At 34.1% G+C, this 21,372-nt stretch overlaps 1 protein-coding gene and 1 long non-coding RNA gene across 4 annotated transcripts in view; one reads left to right on the forward strand and one right to left on the reverse strand.

Moving 5' to 3' along the window:
* LOC145325928 (neurobeachin-like protein 1) overlaps positions 1-21,263 on the forward strand; it is a 103,548-nt gene extending 82,285 nt beyond the window's left edge. Inside the window, exons 50-59 of one of the 3 annotated variants that reach the window (XR_013881680.1) lie at positions 11,667-11,813; positions 12,083-12,162; positions 12,676-12,759; positions 13,463-13,595; positions 13,737-13,844; positions 15,954-16,053; positions 16,882-16,968; positions 17,556-17,635; positions 18,456-19,118; positions 19,261-21,263. Coding sequence is in view for 2 of the 3 variants with exons in the window: in XM_080168948.1 (XP_080025074.1) it covers positions 11,667-11,813; positions 12,083-12,162; positions 12,676-12,759; positions 13,463-13,595; positions 13,737-13,844; positions 15,954-16,053; positions 16,882-16,968; positions 17,556-17,635; positions 18,456-18,593 (957 nt within the window). In the remaining variant the exon portion in view is untranslated. Of the gene's footprint in view, positions 1-11,666; positions 11,814-12,082; positions 12,163-12,675; positions 12,760-13,462; positions 13,596-13,736; positions 13,845-15,953; positions 16,054-16,467; positions 16,817-16,881; positions 16,969-17,555; positions 17,636-18,455 lie in introns of those variants that run through there. The other 2 variants (XM_080168948.1, XM_080168949.1) reach the window with 2 other exon arrangements.
* On the reverse strand, positions 2,411-4,798 carry LOC145325930 (uncharacterized). The gene is made up of 3 exons (XR_013881681.1): positions 4,552-4,798; positions 3,022-3,139; positions 2,411-2,523 (listed from the first exon to the last, which is right to left on the reverse strand). It is a non-coding gene; the product is annotated as an uncharacterized LOC145325930 (long non-coding RNA).
* Positions 21,264-21,372: the final 109 nt, after the last annotated feature.

Raw genomic sequence — 21,372 nt, forward strand, 5'->3', positions numbered from 1 at the left:
TCGATTTTTAACTTTTTTGATAACAAATTATCCGATTCTTCAGATTTTTTGAAAACTGATTCCTATTACAACAAGGTACAATGTTATAAGCAAAGCATCTCTATAAACAAGTCCTAAAAATTTAAGTATGTCCTTAAACAGTATTATCTATTTATGCAGTTTTGCAACAAATTTACTTACAATATTGTTTGTACTGAAGCATTAAAATTCTGCTAATTCAGTTCTGACAATCAACAAGTGTTAATATTCGTTTGTCCTTCCATTTCAGAGCTTCGCTCTCAAAAACTCAATTGTTACTAGAAAATCCGTACGTCCATTTATAACATGCTCATACACATATAGTAAGCTGCGCTAATATCCAATAAAAAGTAGTAAGTTTTGTTTTTATATAGGTTAAGAATTTGGTTACCGATCCGATTAAGTTCTACATTTTAGGGAAGATGCATAAAGGTCCTGAAATCCTTTTAGACTGTTTTTATCATTAAAATCTTAAGATGGTTTTATGCTATTTTTCTACGCTAAATTCTAAAACTGATATTCTTTAAATGAATTGCTACCAAGTTCTTTATCTTGATAATCAGAGGCTTTTAGTAAAGTAGAATTTGGGGGATGGTGCATTTTGAATTAAAATTAATTAAAAAATGAATAAATTTCCAATAAAAGTTGCACTATCAGAAATACTCGTTTTATCTGGAATTATCTGGTTTTTCAACCTTAAAGTGTCACAACTGTAAAATTGAATTAATTGCCCATTGTCCCCTACCTTCCTCCCTGGTAACGGATAGCTTTTTTCGTTAATTTAGGCATGTTAGAATTGTCCTATCGATTTCAAATTTTGCATGGTGATTCCTTCAGTAGTTAGGTACGATTTAGAAAGCGTAGCAACTCTATAATCATTACCAAAATATCCGTACGTCCATTTTAAACATGTTGATTTTTTTACTTTTTTAATAACAAATTTTTATGTGATGTAATCATCCGATAGATCTGATTTTTGGTATATTGATTCCTAGGACAACACAGTATAATGTTATGTTGTCATCCTTGTTTCTTTAACATGAAAGAAAAATTTATATTTTCCTTACCAACCAAATATGTATAAGAATTTAAACTAGGTACTTTTTGAAAATGATGAAAACTAACTTAAAAAAAATATCTTTATTAAAAACAATATTATTTAGAACAATATAACAATATCAGTATCAATAACAAAACAATTTTAATAACAAAATAATATTTATAACAAAACAATATCAATAACAAAACAATACAAATAACAAAACAAAAAAACTATATTTGTTTAAAAGTCGATATTATTTTACATTCAATAGGCTAAAGTCATTTCTAAAACCAAGTTTTTATTACTCTAATTAGGTCTAGTCCCTTTCGTGGCACTGCCTCTTAAGGGGCATTTCGTCGTATTTTCACAGGAGCTTTTCCCCGATTTCTAGCTCCTAGAAACATATCAAAAGCCACTATAAAATACAACGACACGCCCCTTAAGAGGCAGTTTCAAGTTTTATCAAATAGTATTGAGAAAATTATTCCCGTCAAATATTATGTTGTCCTAAGAGAGCAATTATCAAAATTGGAATTTAATTTTAAGATTATGCAAAAATTAAAAAAAGATATTCAAATTGAAATCTGTCAGGAAATAAATATAAAATATAACTTTTTAAAGTTGTATAAATATCAATTCCAATGATAATTGCACTATACCTATTTGCTTATAGGCTCTAATTGATCTTTTTTTCTTTTTTATATCAAAAGGTTAATGCGTTTGATTCTGAAAATTGGTAATTTTAGAGATGGAAAATCATTTTTTATAAAGAGTCATAGGGATTAGTTCCATGCAGGGAATGAAACAAGTTTAGAAACCTATGTAATCTTGTTTGACTGATAATTTTAAAGTTTTAAAATTTTAATTGTTTTCGTGAAACTGCTAAATGGATAATCACAAGAAATGTTTATTCCAAATCCAAAATTACCTAGAAAAACTTAATACTCTAACAATTTTTTAAAAGCGAAGCTTTTCTATAATTAGGGTCAGTATATATTCCTCTTGTAGCTGTCATTCTTAGATTTTCTCACGGCCCATCCTATTTTAATGAAATTGAAGTTTTAATTTTACTCAAACAAACAATTTTAAGTCACAATGTTAAATTCTATAATTGGACCAATGGAAGCAAATTGTAGGAACAATCCGACCATATTTCAAATTTGACTAGTTTTTAAAAAGTGTAGGAACAAACCCAACATAATTTTTGCTTTAGTTCAGGTTATTTTAGTTTTATTATTTTAAGCTAATTAAAGGTCACATGCTCCTCCCTTCCCTGCAATAAATATTTTGATTACCCCCCCCCCCCCTCTCCAATAATCGCATTTGGAAGAAATTGTTATTATGTCTTTACCTGCTATATAACCCAAACTGCACTTCTCTACTTTTCTTCTACATTTTTTTTTCCAAGCTTATGGAACTTCATCTATCTTGACGTTTTTCTTTGTCATCAAGTAGTTTGGGCTCTAAAAAAAAAATTACCCGTATCAGTCTGGCCCATTGCCACAGCTTTAACAGTCAGGATGTGGGGTTCGTTCAATAATCTGCCTTGTCTATACCCAAGTCACTCAGTTATATACCTCTATTTTTCACACACAGAAAATGGCACAGCAAATGACACAGAAAAATGGAGGGGGGGGGGTTGCGTTCATGCCCCCCCGCCCCCTCTCCCCATTGTTAAAGGTTAATTGGGATAAAACAAATTCTTTCATTCCCAGAATTTATAAAATTAACAAAATTTATGCCTTTTCAATATGAAAAAAATCACTGTCTTGTGTAAACTTCTTAAATTTTTTTTAGAACATTCACACTAAACAAACATATTTACGATAAATAGCATGCACATTTTGTTTAGCATTCCTATGTTTAGCATTTTTTTCTGCTATTAACACAAGTTGTGCAATTTGAGATGGACAATCAGAATCATAGAGAAGCATTGCTATTACAAAACATTTAAGAGGTACCTGGCAAAAACTGATTACCCTCAATCTGTTCAAACATTCTAAAGGAGTAGGATGGGTTTTGTGGTTGCCTAAGGCATGGATTAAACTAAAAAGATTCTCCTGGCAATCCTGCTCTAACCTGAAAAAAATTCAATCAATTAGTTTAAATTTTGTGATATATTTTTTTCATTCAACACTTTTAAAAGATGTTAAATATATTCAGCAAATGTATTACTGCTAGAACATTTGTTTTTGTTCTTATGATAAGTCCCCTTTTCAATTACTGATAGTTTTAAAACTACACGGTAGAATATTTTTTTAGACTGTTTAAGTGTAAATGTTTCCATTTCATTCAAGTCTAAAATTTGATAGAATTACCTCTTTACATAATTTTAAGTAAAATATGTTATTAAATTAAGCCTTAAAAAGGAGGGGGAGGGGTTGGAGTTGAACGCACCCCCCTCCGGTTTTGTCTTTCTCATTTGAAAATTTAAACTTAAGCAGTTCTAGCCTACATGACCTATTAATTAAATTATGCCGCCCTATTCCTGCCAACCACAGCGGCTGGCCGGTGTCATGTACAATGGATATTTAGTAGTTGATTATGCTCTATAATCATAGGAATTTGGACAAGAAGTTTCAGCTGTCTATCTTAATTCTGAGAAAATCATGTTCTATTGACAGACAAATTAACATTGGAATCTATAGAGTAGATTCACTGCTAAAATACATCCATACGTAGAAAAGCACAACAAATTATTGATAGACAAACGCTTAAAATTAGTTTTAGCAGATGTTCAGTGTCATCAAATACATACCTATAGATTTACTATTCTTACATAAGATGTATTATATCTTTTGTTTACAAATTGGATAAGGAGCGGTCTGACCGCTATGACTAGAAAAAGGAAATTGCTCTAAAAATACACATAAACCACCAGAAAAAAAATTACGTCTCTATCTGTAATAGGAGCCAAGATAGAGACCCCCTCCCCCCCCGCCCCAATCTTATAAGGTGGGAATAGGGGTCCGATCTGTAGGGGTTAAAATGGACATACCAACATTCTTGTAACAATTATAGAGCTAATGCAGTTCCTAATTTGTACCTATCTAATTCAGGAATCAACATTCAAGGTTTGAATTTTATAGAACAATTCTAACATTCCTAATAAATGAAAAAAGCTATCTGTTCTTATGGACGTAAACACCAACAGACTGACCCAAATAATAGAAAAGCTTTGCTTTAAAAAATTGGTTCTAATGATTAAAGGGGTAGTTGCACGAATTGCATTTAAACATCCAAAGGGCATATATTTGAAAGAATTTTAATTTTCTACAACATAGTTTTTAAAAAATCAAAACTTGAAAATCGTTTTTTTGTTTATATAGCTGGCTAATTTTCACAAAGATAGAATGACTACTAATTTAGTTACAAAATTATATATGTTTGATGGTATAGTTGTGACTTATGTTGAAAATCATTTTTCTGAAATGCACTTCATGCAACTATCCCTTTATAAAATTAAAACAAATGAATAAGTTTACACTCACCTGAAGTGATTATTACAGACACGTGAACTTTTGGTTATCTTATTTTTAGATATAATATTTTTAACCATGGTCTCAAAAGATCCTCATTTTTTGGTAGTCTATGGAAATACTGAGCCAGAGAAAAACAGGAAATACAATTATTAACCATCTGAAAAAAATTCTAAATAAATCTTAATTTCTACATTATGACTTTTGTGTATAAGGTAGAAACCTAATTTTTTTTGGTGAATACTTAGATATCAATGACCTTCTAAAAAAAGGAGTGTTATGACCGTTTGACCGCACCCTGACCGACTTTATGATCGATTTTTTGTCCGGCTTTTACTAAATACATATATCATGAATATCGTGGCCTCTATTACAGCTAAAGACTTATAATTTTTTTGGTAAATCCTTGAGCAACAACAAACAAATAGAAATATTAATTGTCGCCACCAACCGCCGTAACCGCCGAAAATGGCGGTTTCCGTTATTTGCCGTTTTTCGGTGATGTTCAGAAAAAGTAATTTTTTTGTTATGAAAAAGAAAAGTTCGTCCTAAAATTTGGTTATCCCAGCTGCAAAATTGGCCACTCTACAGCAATTTAAAATTTAGCGGCTGGCTAAAGAGCGGCTAAGGAGCGGTCTGACCGCTATGACTAAAAAAAGTAATTTTCTCTAAAAATACACATGAACCACCAGAAAATTTTTTTTTACGTCTTTATCTGTAACAGGAGCCGAGATATAGGGTTGGGGCTCATGGAGCCCCCCCCCCCCCCAATCTGATAAGGTAGGAATTGGGGCCCGATCTGTAAGGGTTAATTGATCCTAAAAAGACTATCAAATAAATATTTAAAGAAATAATTTGGAAGAAAGTATAAGAACAAAAGAAATAAACACCATAAAACATAATTAATTAGGTAATAGTTTTATACTTTTATAAACGATTGATTTGTATTATAACATATTTAAACATCACGTAGTGTTTGCTTTCATTTTCCGTACTTACTAATAAATGGAATGATATATACAAACAGCTGTTTGTTTCTTACAAATATGTTATACTAAAAGTCCTCTCTTTTTTAGTTTCCCCTTCTCTTCACTAACTCGTATTGGGAAATACACTAATTATAAAACTAATAAGAATCACATATACACACAAATTTAAGGAGCGCAGGTACTATATAATTAATTTGTATTAAATATAATGAAAGGTCTATAAACACTTTGACTTTATAATGTTGACTTTTTTCATTTAAACAATTTAAAAATTACAAAAATATCAATAATGTTTTTAAGTTTGGTTTATTTTTATTGTAGAAGCAGAAATTTGTTTATGTTTTGATATTTTTCTATAATGTGCACTTTGCCCCGTTCTTTGTATGGTCCAATTTTATTTTTGCCAATTTTCTATTGGTTGGTACAAAACAAGCCCAAATCACAGAACACTATTGGTTTAGAGCGGTAGCCAATATGAGCCGTCCGCCAGTAAGGTCATTAAATTAGGCAAATGGTAAAAGTTGCATGATCCCTTTCAAAACCAGGCCGAGACCTAATTTATGGCCAGGTTTCCTATCCCTTATCCCTGGGAGGAGTATGATATTCAGTTGGTTCCTGGAGCTCAACCTTTCAAGAATAGAATGATTAGACTTAACCCTCATCATGCAGAGAAACTAAAAGAACAAATTGATTTATGGCTGGAAACAGATGTTATTGAAGAATGTAACTCACCTTTTAATTCTGGAATCTTTGCTGTAAAGAAGAAGGTGGGGAATACTAACGAGGTGAAGGTTAGGTTTGTACTGGACTATCGCTCGCTGAATGAAATAACTGAGAAGATATGTTATCCTTTGCCTAACATTGGTGAATTATTTGACAAACTGGGAGGAAAGAAGATTTTTACGTCCATTGACCTCACTTCAGCATATAATTCGATGCATTTGAAGGAATCTGTTAGGAAATATACCGCATTTTGTTCTAACGGGCGGCAGTACTGCTTCAAGAGGCTGCCGTTCGGTTTGACCAATGCTCCAAGTGCATTTGTAAAATTGATGGATAGAGTAATGGATTTGAGCCCTGAATTGAGAGCATTTTGTCTCGTCTATTTAGACGATGTTCTGGTGTATTGCATGAATGCTGAGGAACTTCTGGAGCATCTAAATATAATACTACGAACTTTTTGTGAAGCAGGACTCAAGATTAATCTTGGAAAATGTACATTGTTTGCAGGAGAAGACATGACTATGACAATCGTCGGGATCGTGACTACAAACGTGGAGGTGGTGGAGGTGACAGGCATGACCGGAACAGAAGAGAAGTAAGTGATCGTGGAATGAGAAAACGGTCGCCTGACGCTTGTAGTTCGAAGAGTGGACATTCTGGACCGATACCTGTGAAGAAATCCAAGGAGGATAGAGGCAGTGTCAGGTACTTGGATATTTTGCTATTTTTTGTTGTGATGCAGTCATATTGTTTTGTAATTGTTGGTTGTTTGTATGCGTCACAGGATCCACGGTTAGCAGCTTATGATTGTTCTCAGATAAATGCTGTTGAGCTTAGATCAGCTGCCTGTTTGCATGATGGGATGGAATTAGTCAGATCTGTGGAATTACTTGGATTGGCTGAGACTGATTTTATTTTATCGGAAGCTATTAGTTGTGAGGTTAGGCTAAAGTTGGAGCACTGGTACTGCGGCACTGCGAGTCATGTGCACGTGTTAGACGTGCCACATGAAACACAGGTAGAGTTAAGTATGGATGAATGTAGAAGGGTTTTCCATTCTGGCAAGTATCAATATGATGGTATTAGTTTCAAAGTGAATGTAGATTTGCCAACTGTTCACAGTTTTACGGTTAATGGAACATTGTCACCTTTTAATGATGTTGGTGGAGAAAATATCCAATGTAAGACACTGGGAGTATACGCACATAATAAGTGGTTCGACTTAGGCTTCGCTATTGGGACTTTGCATATTTTAGTAAAAAATACTCCTGTTTTGATTAAGGAAAGTGTTGTTATGGATTATGATAAAAAGACAATTGTGGCGAATTTTGAAGAAAATCATTTGTGGGCAACATCAACTTCACGTTTTTATCCATATGTAGTACGGAAACCGGCCAGTAATTTCAAGGTAGTTTTTCAAGATACATTCAATCTAACTACATGGAATGATCAACTTTTTGTTTCTAACTCAGAGAGGAATATTTTAGTTAAAGTTATGGGAACGGAGAAATTTGTTTTGCAGCATTTGGATTTTAAGATTTTTGTAACAGAATTGGAAGGTATTAAGTTTTTAGAGGAACCGAAGGCGGCTGTTAGAAATTATTTTGGAGATCTCTTGAAGCAAGAAGCCAGGTTTGATTTAAATGCTATGTTTTTGGCTAGTAGAGAGAGGAATGAGAGAATGATGGAACTTCTTAGTATTTCTAGATGTGCTCAAACGGAAGTTAGATCAAATGTACAATTGCATCATGGGTTTAGAATTATATACCTGGGAGAAATTGCTAAGTATGAAAGATGTACAGCGGTTGAAATTCCAGTAAAGTTAGGTGTGGATTATGGTTGTGCTGTAGGACATTTGTTGGTGGAGTATAAAGGAGAAACAGTTGGGATACAAGAATATAGTAGAATGATTATTACAGTAGCGGAAATAAAAATGTTGAATTGTTCTCAGAGCCCGGTATTTTTGAAGTTGACAGCTAATTTGTTTCTTGGAAATCAGGGGCAGGGACTCGAGATTCTTCACATTAAGAATGAGAGATCTGAACATGTGGGACAGAAGATTTTTCTGAACGATGAGAAAGTGTTTATTGCTGATTTTAATAAGACTATTAGATATCAGGGTCTAGAAGATTTTGAGGATTTTAATGGACAGGCTTCAAAATTGGATTTTGTTGATCATAAGTTGTCATTTTTCGAACAAGTTACAGGTTCTTGGTTTGGTCTAGAACATTTGTTCAAAGATATACTACCATTGTTTGCTAAGTTTGTGTTGATTGCTTTGATGTTGTTGTTAGGTATAATTCCTATGTTGGTAGCTTTGTATTGCTGTTGTTCATGGTGTTATAAAAAGATTTACCGAAGAAGAATTTAATGCTAGGTTTATACATTAAATTCATTATGCTGTAATTTAATTATATTGTTTTTTTTGCTGGTTGGTTACGGCAGCAACAATGAATCAAAAGTTATTGAGCACCGAAGAAAACGGCCGCCACAAACAACCTTCGGATGAAAGAAACCAAGTCAAACCTGGCCTACCTGTTAGCGCGTTGGTTAGCAATTCCGCATCCAGGCTGGTGTTGATAATGTCGCGTGTTGAGTTGCCAACGTTGAGTGTGGGCAGAGCGTTGAAGAATGTGTTTCTCAACAGTGAAGACATGCCACTTGCAGACTTGGTTCGTCTTATTGATAATGAACCGAGGTTCAAATTAAAGGTTCAAATTAAACTTAGTGAATATGCTTTCACTGCAGCTTGAGTTTGGGAGATGTATAAACTCATTAGACTGGGCCTTAGACAGGATTCCTATCTATACCAGCCAGAATTCAAGACACTTAAACCTGGTAGCGGCTGGTGAGCATTCCAAGGCCATAAACAGAAAGCTGTTCTGGAACGAGACAAATAATTTAAACAAGTTAAGTGCAACCATGTTTCTTTCGAAGCTTGTCTGCGAAATGTTGCCAAGTCTGGTGCTTCTTGCTAAGATTGAGTACCTGGATGGAGATGAGAGAAAAAGCTGCCAAACTTTGGGAGAATTGTTGCCTATAATCAAGCACATGGGAGAACTGGATGATTGGCACCAACTATCAAGAGTTGAAGTAATACCTGCAGATGGACGTATGAGCCTCCAGTCTGTGCTAAGAACGGTGGACAATAGTATTGATATTCGTTTAAAGACGCAGGTTGTATCAGCTATTCGGCTTCTGGCGCATTGGAGAGACGTTGTTAATAAGATTTCATTTATTTTGAAACAGATGCCATCCACAACCTTATTCAAGTTACAGAAAGAGTGGCTTGAGGGAAAGTCTGAACAGGATTTGAGTGCTAAAGTTTTTATTGACGCTATTCATGTGAATGAATACGCGTACCTGTCGGTTTTTATACCACGAATCTTCAACGTAAATTCGGTCAGTTTAATTACCAGTGGAGAGATGCCAGCTGAGATACGCTATGTTAGATTGGATGCGCAAAAAGAAATAATTGAGAAGCTTGTGAGTGCGACATATACAGGTAGTTTGGCTAACAATGGAGTAGATGGAAGAATATTGGCATGGGAGATGCAAATGAGATGCAAACGTTTGCGTCCTACTCTTGCTAAACAGACGTTGCTTTGTGAGCTAGGTACTACCTTAGAGGACGTGAAGAAGGAACTTAGCCTGGAGTTGGATGGGAAGATTCATACAAGTTTGCTGGCAACAAATCTCGAATGGAAGTTTAATCCTGAACACAGAGTAAATGATTGGTTTGATGGCGATTTTAAGTTGATTACTTGGTTCGGGGGTCCTGTTTGCATCCAGCAAGATCGTCCTCTGGATCAGAATATTCCTGTTTGTCTAGATCTTGAATTATCAGGCCAGCAATGGCGAGTTGATGAACAAGCGATGGAGGAAATGAGGATGGAACACACGCCTGGAATATTAACAATGCTTGATAAATTCGGGGAGGAGGTTAGTCGCAAGAATCAAAAGATTTTAGATAATCAGGAGGAGGCTGACAGCGTTTCGACCTCGATATCGATTGCGATAAATAACGGATTTGAGAGATGTCTACATATGCTTGGTGATACTGAGGCAAGGTTGCCTCAAGACGGCCTTTGTGACGAGACCGCAAAACTCGGAATTGATAATGAGGCTAACATTCCTATGGATATTGAAGAATCTGGCAAGAAAGGAAGAGCAGGTGGTAAAAGAAAATAATAATTATAGTTTAATGTGTGTTAATTCATAGTTTTATTTTTATGTATTAATGTTTAAGTATTTGTCGAGGCAGTAGTAGTCTCTGAAGGTTATATGTTATCAATGTTTTTTTATATCAATGCATCTCTAATGATTATGTGTTAATCAATGTATTTCTGATGGTTATATGTTAACCAATGTTTTTTATATCAATGCATCTCTAATGATTATATGTTGATCAATGTTTTTATAAAAAAATATATATAAAAAAAAAAAACACATAAAGAGTAAAAAAAGCAACATAAAAAAAAACATAAAAGAGTTTTAAAAAACCAAATAAAAAAAATATATATGAAGTGTTAAAAGATCTGAAAAGAAAATTAAAAAAAGAAAAAAAAATCTATGACAGGTGTCATAACAGATCAATCATTATTTAGTTGATAAGCATTTAATGCTACCTATATAATATTTGATAAAATAAAATGTAATAAACATATTGTTATATTCAACATGTAATGTTACAGTTTCGAAATTTATGTTCATATTAAAGCTGGGGAGAAATGTGATGTAAAGTACCTTTTTCCCTGCCTTGAGAGCATTGTATGTATTTTATATATTAACTTTTAGTTCTTGTGTCACCATTCTCGGAGCAAGTCTTTGCTCTGCGATTCGGCACGAACCTAAAAGTGTTAACAGTGTAATATTATTAATATCTATTTTATATGTTTTATATGTCTTTGAATTAATACACTTTATTAGAATATTTAGCTGTTGATTTCTATTATTACTACACGTCATAGGCATGTTAGAATTGTCCTATCGATTTCAAACTTTGCATGATGATTCCTGTATTAGGTAGGTACGATTTAGAAAGCGTAGCAATTCTATAATCGTTGCCAGAATGTCCGTATGTCCATTTTAAACATGTTGTTTTTTATACTATTTTAACAACATTTTTTATGTTATAAAGTCATCTGATTGATCTGTTTTTTAGATTACTTTCCAATTACCATAAGGTACAATATTATGAGCGAAGCATCTCTATAATCAAGTCCTAAAAATGTCAGTATGTCCTTAAACTGAATTCTGTTTTTAAGAAATTTTGCAACAAATTTACGCATAATTTTGTCAAAACTTATAAACTGACACTCTACAAGCGTTAATGTTCGTCTGTCATTCCGTTTCAGAGCTTAGCTTTTATGGATGATGTATGTCATCCTTGTTTCAACTTATTTTACTTTGTAGGCCAAATACTACCTGGGATATGGAAATGTGGACAGTTTAGTGTCAATATCATCAGATTGTTCTATTGGAGTTCACTACTGGCTGCCCTATGATAAGAATACACCAAACTATTTCTATCTGGAAAAAGATTCTACCATTACAACAAAGGTTAGTTTGTTAATCTGTATTACAAAGTAGAACGATGTCTGCCCGTCTATCTGTCTGAAGTTTAATATCTTGGTAACTACTGAACCGAATGGGCTCTACCTTTCAAAATATAGATACTGGTCTTGTGATGGTTTTAAGCAATTTTGTTGGGGGTAAGACACTCACTTTACCCCCCCCCCCCTCTACCACCCAAAAAATCCTAATATATAATTTACTTGATATAATATCTTTTTTTTCTCAAACAAAGAAATCATATTTTTTTACGCTAGGCCTCGAAGAAGTTGCCAGGACCGTTCTCCAGAAGTTTGAAGTTTAAACCTGAAATGTTTGCAGTCACCCCGGATGCTAAGTAAGACTTTTTTAGTAGCGAAGCTACTCTATAGTTCACTTTTTCTGTCAGTTTGTCCGTCAGTCAGTACGTAACGTCATGGTGGAAATGTGATTTTCTCAGCTGCTATTCAAGAAAGACGGCTGATTTTTTTTGTATCCATGAGCATCCAGAATATATTTTAATTTGTCCGTCTGTTTGTCAGTCATACTACAGATATATAGAATAGATGTATATTATATACAGATAACTACCTCCCCCCGTTTTCCAATGACCTTTTTTGTCTGCTAGCAAATTATTTTCTGCTACTTGGCTGTGTTAATATTCCCGACACCATCGGTTGATTTTCAAAGACCCAATTGAGAGTCATCACATGGTCATTGGGATAGGGAAATACAGTTATTAAACCCCTTTCCCCTTTAGTGTTTTACTCTAATCGATCAATTAAATGGGATAAAAATCACGAAAAAATAAGTAACCTTTAAACCCGAAACAAAAAACTGCCTAGGTACCTTATCTATCTTTGTATTATAGATTTGTTGTGTACGGAGGGTCCTGGGATTTCAGCCTTAGAGTATATAATCTGGTCAGGTGGAAAGAGGCCGGCTCATCAATAAGGTTTGCCAATTTTTATAAATGTATTCTTTTTGTTTGTTTCTATATAATTTTCGATCATTATGAAGCTGTATCTTTTACTATCGGCTTCGTCTCGGTCTTCGATGGCTCTGGGCCAAAAAATTACTAATTTTATCCAAAGACTCAAATTTAAAATATAGCCTGAAACCATTCAAAGACCTGAAAGAAGCTTTTTAAAAATTGAGAACTTAAAGTATTTATCGAAATCTTATGTCTTTGGAGGGGAGGGGGGGGGGGGCACTTGACTTCGTTTTAGTTTTACAGAGAAAAGAAAAAAATTAGTTAAGCTCATTTTTTCTAAGGGCGATTTCTCTTGGGAGGGTGGGGGTACCCACCCCAAAATAGTGATTAACCTTCCCAGGACCTATAAGAAGCTACAATGTAAAATATGTAACCATATTAGTTTACCTGTTAGCTAGATCCTTCAGTACACACAGACAGACACACATCATGTTACTTTTATATAAGGATAGAACCAAACTAGATTAGATTAGATTATTATTCTTGGGTGTACGTACATAAAAAAAAAATAATAAATAAATATTATATACCTACATTTAAATATACAGTCAAATTTTATTTATATGGTTAATTTATATAAAATCTTTCTTCCCAAATAGCAGTTTCCTAAAAATGTAGGAAGTATGCATGCAGTAATGTGTATTCACACATTGTTTTCATACAGGCATACAGGACTGGTGACATGTGTCGGAATGGACGAGGGAGGCCTGCATTGTATTTCTGGGAGCCAGGATTCTACAGCAATTGTCTGGGAAATTACAGCCAACCAGGACCTGTGCTCACTCAAGATTATTCAGGTAAAAATAACTGTAGGTATTCAAACAAATAAAGTCTTAATTATGAATTGCAGTATTTGTTTATAATAGAAGAGGTATATAATATTAGATTCGTGCACTTTATAAAACCCATAAATTAATCAGCCTTTCTGTATAATTTAGACCCTGTACGGGCACGACGAGGCTGTATGCGCAGTAGTGCTGTCCATGTGCCTAGACCTGGCTGTAACTGGCAGTAAAGACGGCACTGTTAATGTTCATTCTATAAAGGTAATAATATCAGGGATGGAGGCAGGGTTGTCATTTTGGGCGGGCGGTTTTGGGCCGCCCAATATAAGGTCATTTTGGGCAGTTATGGGCACCCCCCTTTTAGGGGGAGAGAAAAAGGGGAGGGGGTTAAAAAAGAGGGGGGGCAGGCCTATTTTTTGGGTGATATCCTTATACTAAAGTAACAGGATGTTTGTCTGTGTGTCCCAAAGGATCTCGCTAACCACTGAACCGATCGGGTTCTCCTTAACAGGGTAGCTTCTCATAGGTCCCGGGAAGGTTTATAACTATTTTCTTGGGGGGTGGGACACCCCCAACCCCCCAAAAAATAAAAAATTCCCCCCCTCCAAATTTTTTTTTTAATTTTAAAACTATAATTTAAAAGGATAGGAGGGCACCCCCCCCAAAAAAAAAAAAAATTTGTCCACCCCCCAAAAATATTTTTAAAAATATTTCTATAAAATCTAAAATAAGAAATTGGGTAATCAAATTCGACTCCCCCATCCTCAAGTGCCCCTAGAGGCCTCTAGGGGCGTAGCCACTAGTCATTATACTAAAGTAACAGGATGTGTGTCTGTTTGGTTGTGTGTCTGTGTGTTTGTACCGAAGGATCTCACCAACTGCTGAACCGATTAGGTTCTCCTTAACAGGGTAGCTTCTCATAGGTTCTTGGAAGGTTTATAACTATTTTGGGGGAGGGTACCACCACCCTCCTAAAAGAAATCGCCCCTAGAAAAAATTACATTCCCCAAAAAAACTTTTTTTAAAATTTTTTAAACTAAAAATAATAATGGGGGGAGAACACCCACCCCCCCCCCCCCCAAAAAAAAAATTGTTCCACCCCCCCAATTTTTTTTACTTTTTCTTTTCAAATCTAATATAATAATTGGATTATCAAATTTGACTCTTCCCTCCTCAAGTGCCCCTAGAGGCCTCTAGGGCCGTAGCCGCTAGTTAACTATATAAATTAGTAAGCTTTTTTGTATCTTGAGAAGGATTTCGCTAACTGCTGAACCGATATGGTTCTCCTTTCCAGTGGAGCTTTTATAGATCCTGAGATGGGTTTAGGCTATTTTATTTCTAATAATAAGTCTAGGTATGGTTTTAGGCTATTTTATATCCTTTTTATATGCTTATTACGACATTTGCCCAAAAAGGGTGCCCAAAACCCTTTTGGGCAATTGGGCCGCCCAATATCAAAAAAGTGCCCAATTCGACAACCCTGGATGGAGGGGACATTAGGCTTTTTATTACACTAGTTTCCAAAGTTAGCATACAAATCTTGGGGACTTTTATTGAATTTCTACTTGGTAGGTTCGTTAAGTTTCAACCATTAATTGCAATCTACAGAATGGGTAACTTTATGTATTATCATTGGGGTTGAACATTGATTTATCGGCCATTGTCTTATACCCTAGATTCTCTAGCATAAAATCAGGGTTGGCCGGATATCCGGCTGATTTTTAATGCCGGATATCCGGTTATCTGGCTGAATATCCGGTAACTTGCCGGATATCGAACGTTGGCCAGATATCCGGCCCAACCCTAAATAATATACATAGTGAACTGTTAATACCTTTAGAAGCAAAATTATACTGTTACCCCATTGGAATTTTAATTACATGATCTTAACTGACATTTTCCAAACCTTTCAACCGATAATTTCAATCTACAGAGCTAAAATCTTTTAAAAGCTTTCCTCGACCATTTAATATCTTTGTTTCTTATCCTTCGATAAATTAACAATTTAATGATTTTTACTCAACAGGTACATGAATTATATTTATAGTGAAGATTCCCCAGACCTTCACTAATCTAAATTTTTGTTGTCCCTTTATCTCAAGTTGTTATTTTTATATATCTGTGCTATGCCATTCTTGTATGTTGACTAGGGTTGGGCCAGATACTTTTTTTTGCCGGATAACTGGTTGATTTATAATGCCGGATATCCGGTGTCCTGCCAGATATCTGGCTAAAGTTCGATATCCGGCATTATAAATCAGCCGGATTTCCTGTATCCGGATAGTTAAGAGATCCGGTATCCGGCCGGATATTGAGCTGGGCCGGATATCCGGCCCAACCCTAATGTTGACATCCTTGTTTATAATTTAGGATGGTGAATACCTACGCACCTTGCGTCATCCTGGTATTGATGTTACATTCACTATAGACCTTCTCACACTCTCCTATCAAGGACATGTGGTTTTTACAGGTATTATCCTCATATGAAAATCATAGGATGCTTGTCTGTCTATTGCTTAGGATTTCGCTAACCGGTGGACCGATTTGGTTTTTGTTTTCAGTTCTTTTTATAACACCAGGGAAGGTTTATAGATAGCTCCACCCCCCCCCCCCCAAGAAAAATAACTGGTTAATTGGCTAAAAGTGTCTCGTCGTTCACCATGACTTGTTAGTTTCCTTTTTTCACAACGCTAAGAAACTACATTTAAACAATGCGTCAACAAGTTTAGAGTTAATAAACCAGTACAAATAAAGATTTTAATAGCCCTGAGGTGGGTTTTTAAAATAGTTTCTTTACGTCTTTAAGAGAGGTAATGCCGCGACAATAAACAGTATCGCGGCATTTTCGCATTTGAAGTGAAATACTAATTACAACCTTATTAAGGACATACACCAGACAACCACTCTATGCATGTGTATACACTAAATAAATACTAATTACAACCTTATTTAGGACATACACCAGACAACCACTCTATACATGTGTATACACTAAATAAATACTAATTACAACCTTATTTAGGACATACACTAGACAACCACTCTATGCATGTGTATACACTAAATAAATACTAATTACAACTTTATTTAGGACATACACCAGACAACCACTCTATACATGTGTATACACTAAATAAATACTAATTACAACCTTATTTAGGACATACACCAGACAACCACTCTATACATGTGTATACACTAAATAAATACTAATTACAACCTTATTTAGGACATACACTAGACAACCACTCTATGCATGTGTATACACTAAATAAATACTAATTACAACTTTATTTAGGACATACACCAGATAACCACTCTATGCATGTGTATACACTAAATGGAAGACATATTGCTTCATCTACTATCACTCATCGAGTTACAGGTTTTCATTTTATTTTCCCGCCATTTTTAGATCGAGTTACAGGTTTCATCTCATTATCCCGCCATTTTTTAGATCTTAAATTGTTATGAAGTCTAAAAGGGAATAGTAGCATTTGTAAAAATCCGTAAAGTTGTGATATGAGTAAGATTCCAGCCAAATGTGCTTATTAGGTCAAACTGTTTTTCAATATGCGTTTAATTATACTATGCGTTTGGTCAACATTAAGAACAGTTAGATTTAATAAGCGCATTTTACTTGAAGCTTGCTTCACAATTTTACAGAATATTGCGAAAGCTACTATTCCCTTCATCTTTACCTAAATTATTTTTTCCGGATTTCTAAAGACATACCTAAAGGGTGTTAATTAAACCAATCTCTTCATTTTTATCAGTATAAACCCTACAGTTTTGGTCAAAAACTAGAAGAAAATAAATTTATGCTCAATATAAGAAAAGAACAAACCGTCTTAAATACTTTAAATCCCAATCCTTGCCAATTTGGCATAAAAAAAAGGCAGACCCACCAAGCATCGAGACATGACGGCTTTGACTATTTTTATTTTTCTCTAATAATGTTGTATATTTTAGGTTTATTAAGCTCTGGTGATTATGTTTTGAGTGGAGATGAAAATGGAGATCTAAATCTGCTTGATTTATACACGCTCAGGGTAAGTGAATTATCTATTTAGGTGTGATGGAATCGTTCTATCGATTTAAGACTTAGCCAGATGAATCTTAGAGACATAAATATTAAAAGTGTTTTTAATTCTCAAGCTCTAATTAGGTTTTATTTTTTTATCATAGTGTAACATAAATTAGGATTAGTTATGATAATGTCTTGGCTTTAAACAGGCTCATTACTCATTGTTTTCTTAAGCTTCAATTTCTGATAAACGTGTTCATTTTGCCTCTATCGTTATATTAGCCAGCTGCATAGATCACTTTATTAGAGTACATGAAAATTTGGTGCAACATCCAAGTAATAATATATCTATTAAACACTAGATGGAGAAAAAGGGTTAAATAACTGTATTTTCTTATCGCAATGACCTTGTGCCGACTCTCAACTTTGAAAATCAACCAATGGTGTGGTGTGTATTATCACAGCCAAGTAGCAGAAAACTATTTGGTAGCAGATGAAAAAGGTCATTGAAAAAGGGGGGGAGGTTAGTTATTATTATCCTATTATATAAAGTAGTAAGCGTTTTGTGTCTGTCCCGAAGCATCTCACTAACCGCTGAACAGATATTGTTCTCCTTAGGAGTGAAGCTTCTTATAGGTCCTGGGAAGGTTTTAAACTATTTTTGGGGAGGGTGTCTTCACCCCCTTCCCCCAAAAATTATTTTTTTACTCTTTTGAACTCAAATTTAAAATGGGATAATGTCGACTTTTCCCATCCAACCTTAAGTGCCCCTAGAGGCTTCTAGGGGGCGTAGCCGCTAGTCTGTATATAATTTATAGTATAGATCTGTTATTATATTTTTATAGGTAAGCAAGAGTCTGCCTGTCCAGCTGCCCATACAGACCGTGACCCTGACCCGTGGCAACACACACATTCTTGTTCCACTCAGAGATGGAAAACTAATTGTTGTTGGACTTTCTGGTCTGCCAGATACTATAGCTTAGAGAAATGGAACTCATTTATTGGTTAGCAGAGCGGAGGAGATGGGGGTAATTTGGGTGGATGGGTGGTATCGTTATTATAGCCCATTGTGAGTTTCACTATATTAGAGAACATGAAAATCTGGTGTAACATCCAAGTAAACTTGTCTTTGTCTTCTACTATCATATGGACAAAATTTTTTTTAGATGGGTAAATTGAAGGAATATATTTTAGGTCCTTTTGTACTTTTCACCCCCCCCCCCCCTCACTCAAAATTTTTAGCTACCAAAACAAAAAAAAACTTTTTCTAAAGGCTGGGTGGAATTTTCATTAATAAATTTGCCCATATTTAGCACAGCAGAAACAAATAATGACCATTTTATTTATATAAAAAAATTTACAATAAAGTTAATACATATAAATTAGACTAAGTCATCTTTCTCAACCTGGTTTATGGTCAGTTAAGCTTAAATAACTCAGTGTTAAATAACTAAAAGTCAAATCAGAGGTGAAAAAATAGGTTCGCCTGGTGAGGCAAAATTGTTTTTGTAAAAATCTTCCAAAATCACATAAAAATGTAAAAAAAAAAATAAATAAAATATTATGTTGATAACCATTTTATGATTTTATTTCATTTTTGTAGATTTTTTATGCGATTTTGGAGGATTTTTCACAATAATTTTTTAAAAGAATTCACCTCAGTATAAAATCCATTCTTAACTGTTTTTTAATACTATGACATGTCAGTCATTTTATAATTGTAATTTTCAACATAAATGTGCTTACATTTTGCTAATAATGTTTTAATAGAAAAATGTAGGTTAGGTTTTAAAGTATTTTTTTTTGCGCTAACTTGTCTAATGTCAATTATTTGTAAAATTTTCTTTTTTGGCTCTTTATATAATTAAATTAGAAATAACATTTACTAAAGACTTCTAGGCAATTTGGAGCCACACAACAAAGAAAAAGTAGCATAAGATTTAGAAGGCATAAATCAAAATATTTATAAAAAAAATCTTTACAAAAATTTTGAACTTATATAATCCTAAAAGTGTGCAATATTTTAACAATTTTTCTCGTATTCATTCGAATCCGGTGGACAGGAACCGGTTCTCATGAATACGAATACGGCGGAAAGCCGTTTATAATACGATGCGAGAAATAACTATTAAAGAATTTTAGCATGCAAAAGCATTTATAAGGTAGCATCTCTTAAACTGTAGTTGTGAATAGTAATTGTGATTTAAATTATCTACTTAAAAATTATTTATATGAAACTTAATGTATTTTGTATGTAATGTATTTGGGTATAGTCCCTTTCGTGGCAACGCTCATTAAGGGTCGTTTCTTCGTTTTCTTTCACAGTGGCTTTTCTCCTATTTCTAGCCCCTGCGGGGCCATTTGCATAACCCTGTGGGACAATCACCTAATCTAAAATAACCTTTTAAAAGCCATTTTAAAAATACCACGAATCGCCCCTTAAGGGGTGTTGCCACGAAAGGGACTATTCCCATGTACTTTAAAAATTATCATCACCTAACTCGAAAAAAAACATTCCATGAGGATTATTAGTAATTTTATTTTAGTCAGTTGTTAAATTTTCTTTTTTTTTTACATGAAACAAAAAAGCATTTAATTTTATTTTACATTCAGGTATCAATATGTTTCGATTAAATTGTTCGAAAAAAAAATATTTTTGTTTAATTTTTCATTATTATAGGATAATAGGCGATTTTAAAGTTTGTGTGAAAATTTTAGTTTTTTCTTCATTTTTTACTTTACATAAACTTATCGATCCTTTTTTTTGTTAAAACATAGAAGTTGCATGATATCTGGTCTAAAAACTGTTCATATTTGTGAGTTTATTATTCTGGTGTATGTTTTTAAAAGGTCCTTTCACACAAAGTGGCTGTTTAGCACTGATAATCCCCCCTCTTCTTCCTTTATTTTTAAAATAATTTGAAAATAAGTTTTTTTACTTCTTTTCATGCCTAATCCCTATGGAGGGGTTTTAACCCTTCGGGGCTATACAGTACTCATTATATAACCTTACATAAAGAAATAATCAAACAACCCCCCTCCCCCCCCCAGTTACTACCATTGCTCGACAAGGTACCTTACGTGAAAGCACCCTATTAAAGATGGCTCAGAGGGGGGAATAAGGCTTTCTCACCGTCTTTGTGTAAACTACACATGCAATTGAAAGAATGATATTTTGACCTTGGTGTATTTTACCCCCCCACCTCCCCCTTCTCAAAAAAAAGAATTGTCAGTAAATCACAAAGCAAATTAAGAGTAAGCTGGTGAGAAATACCCTCCTCAACGCCTCTTTACTTTTTACAAGGGCTCGGCAGCTGCGCGTCAGTTGTATTTAAGCCTCAGGGAAATCAACCTTTTACAATTTAAAAAATCAGCTCGAAGCCTGATTCAAATATATAAATCCCTCTTTTCAAATTTTTTTTCAAAGCTTTCAACCGGGTTTATTTTTGAGGCTGAGGCGCGGCTGCCGAACCCTCCAATTTACCAAAGATATTTGTGATAATTGTAATAAGAGCATCATTTTATTTAAATGTATTATTATATATATATATTTAGTTGATTTTTACATCACTTTTTATGATTTTATTCAACAGTATTTTTGTTTTATTATTATTTTAGTTTTCTTGTGTATAGCCAATAAATGGAAATAACATTAACTTGTATTTTTAGTAGCGAAGCTACTCTATAATTAGGGTCGGTTCGTCCTAATTTAGGCATGTTAGAATTGTCTTATCGATTTTAAACTTTGCATGACGATTCCTT

This window comes from Acartia tonsa, chromosome 8 (genome assembly GCF_053477335.1).
Source record: "Acartia tonsa isolate MP-2025a chromosome 8, ASM5347733v1, whole genome shotgun sequence".
Classification (NCBI taxonomy): Eukaryota; Metazoa; Arthropoda; class Copepoda; order Calanoida; family Acartiidae; genus Acartia; species Acartia tonsa.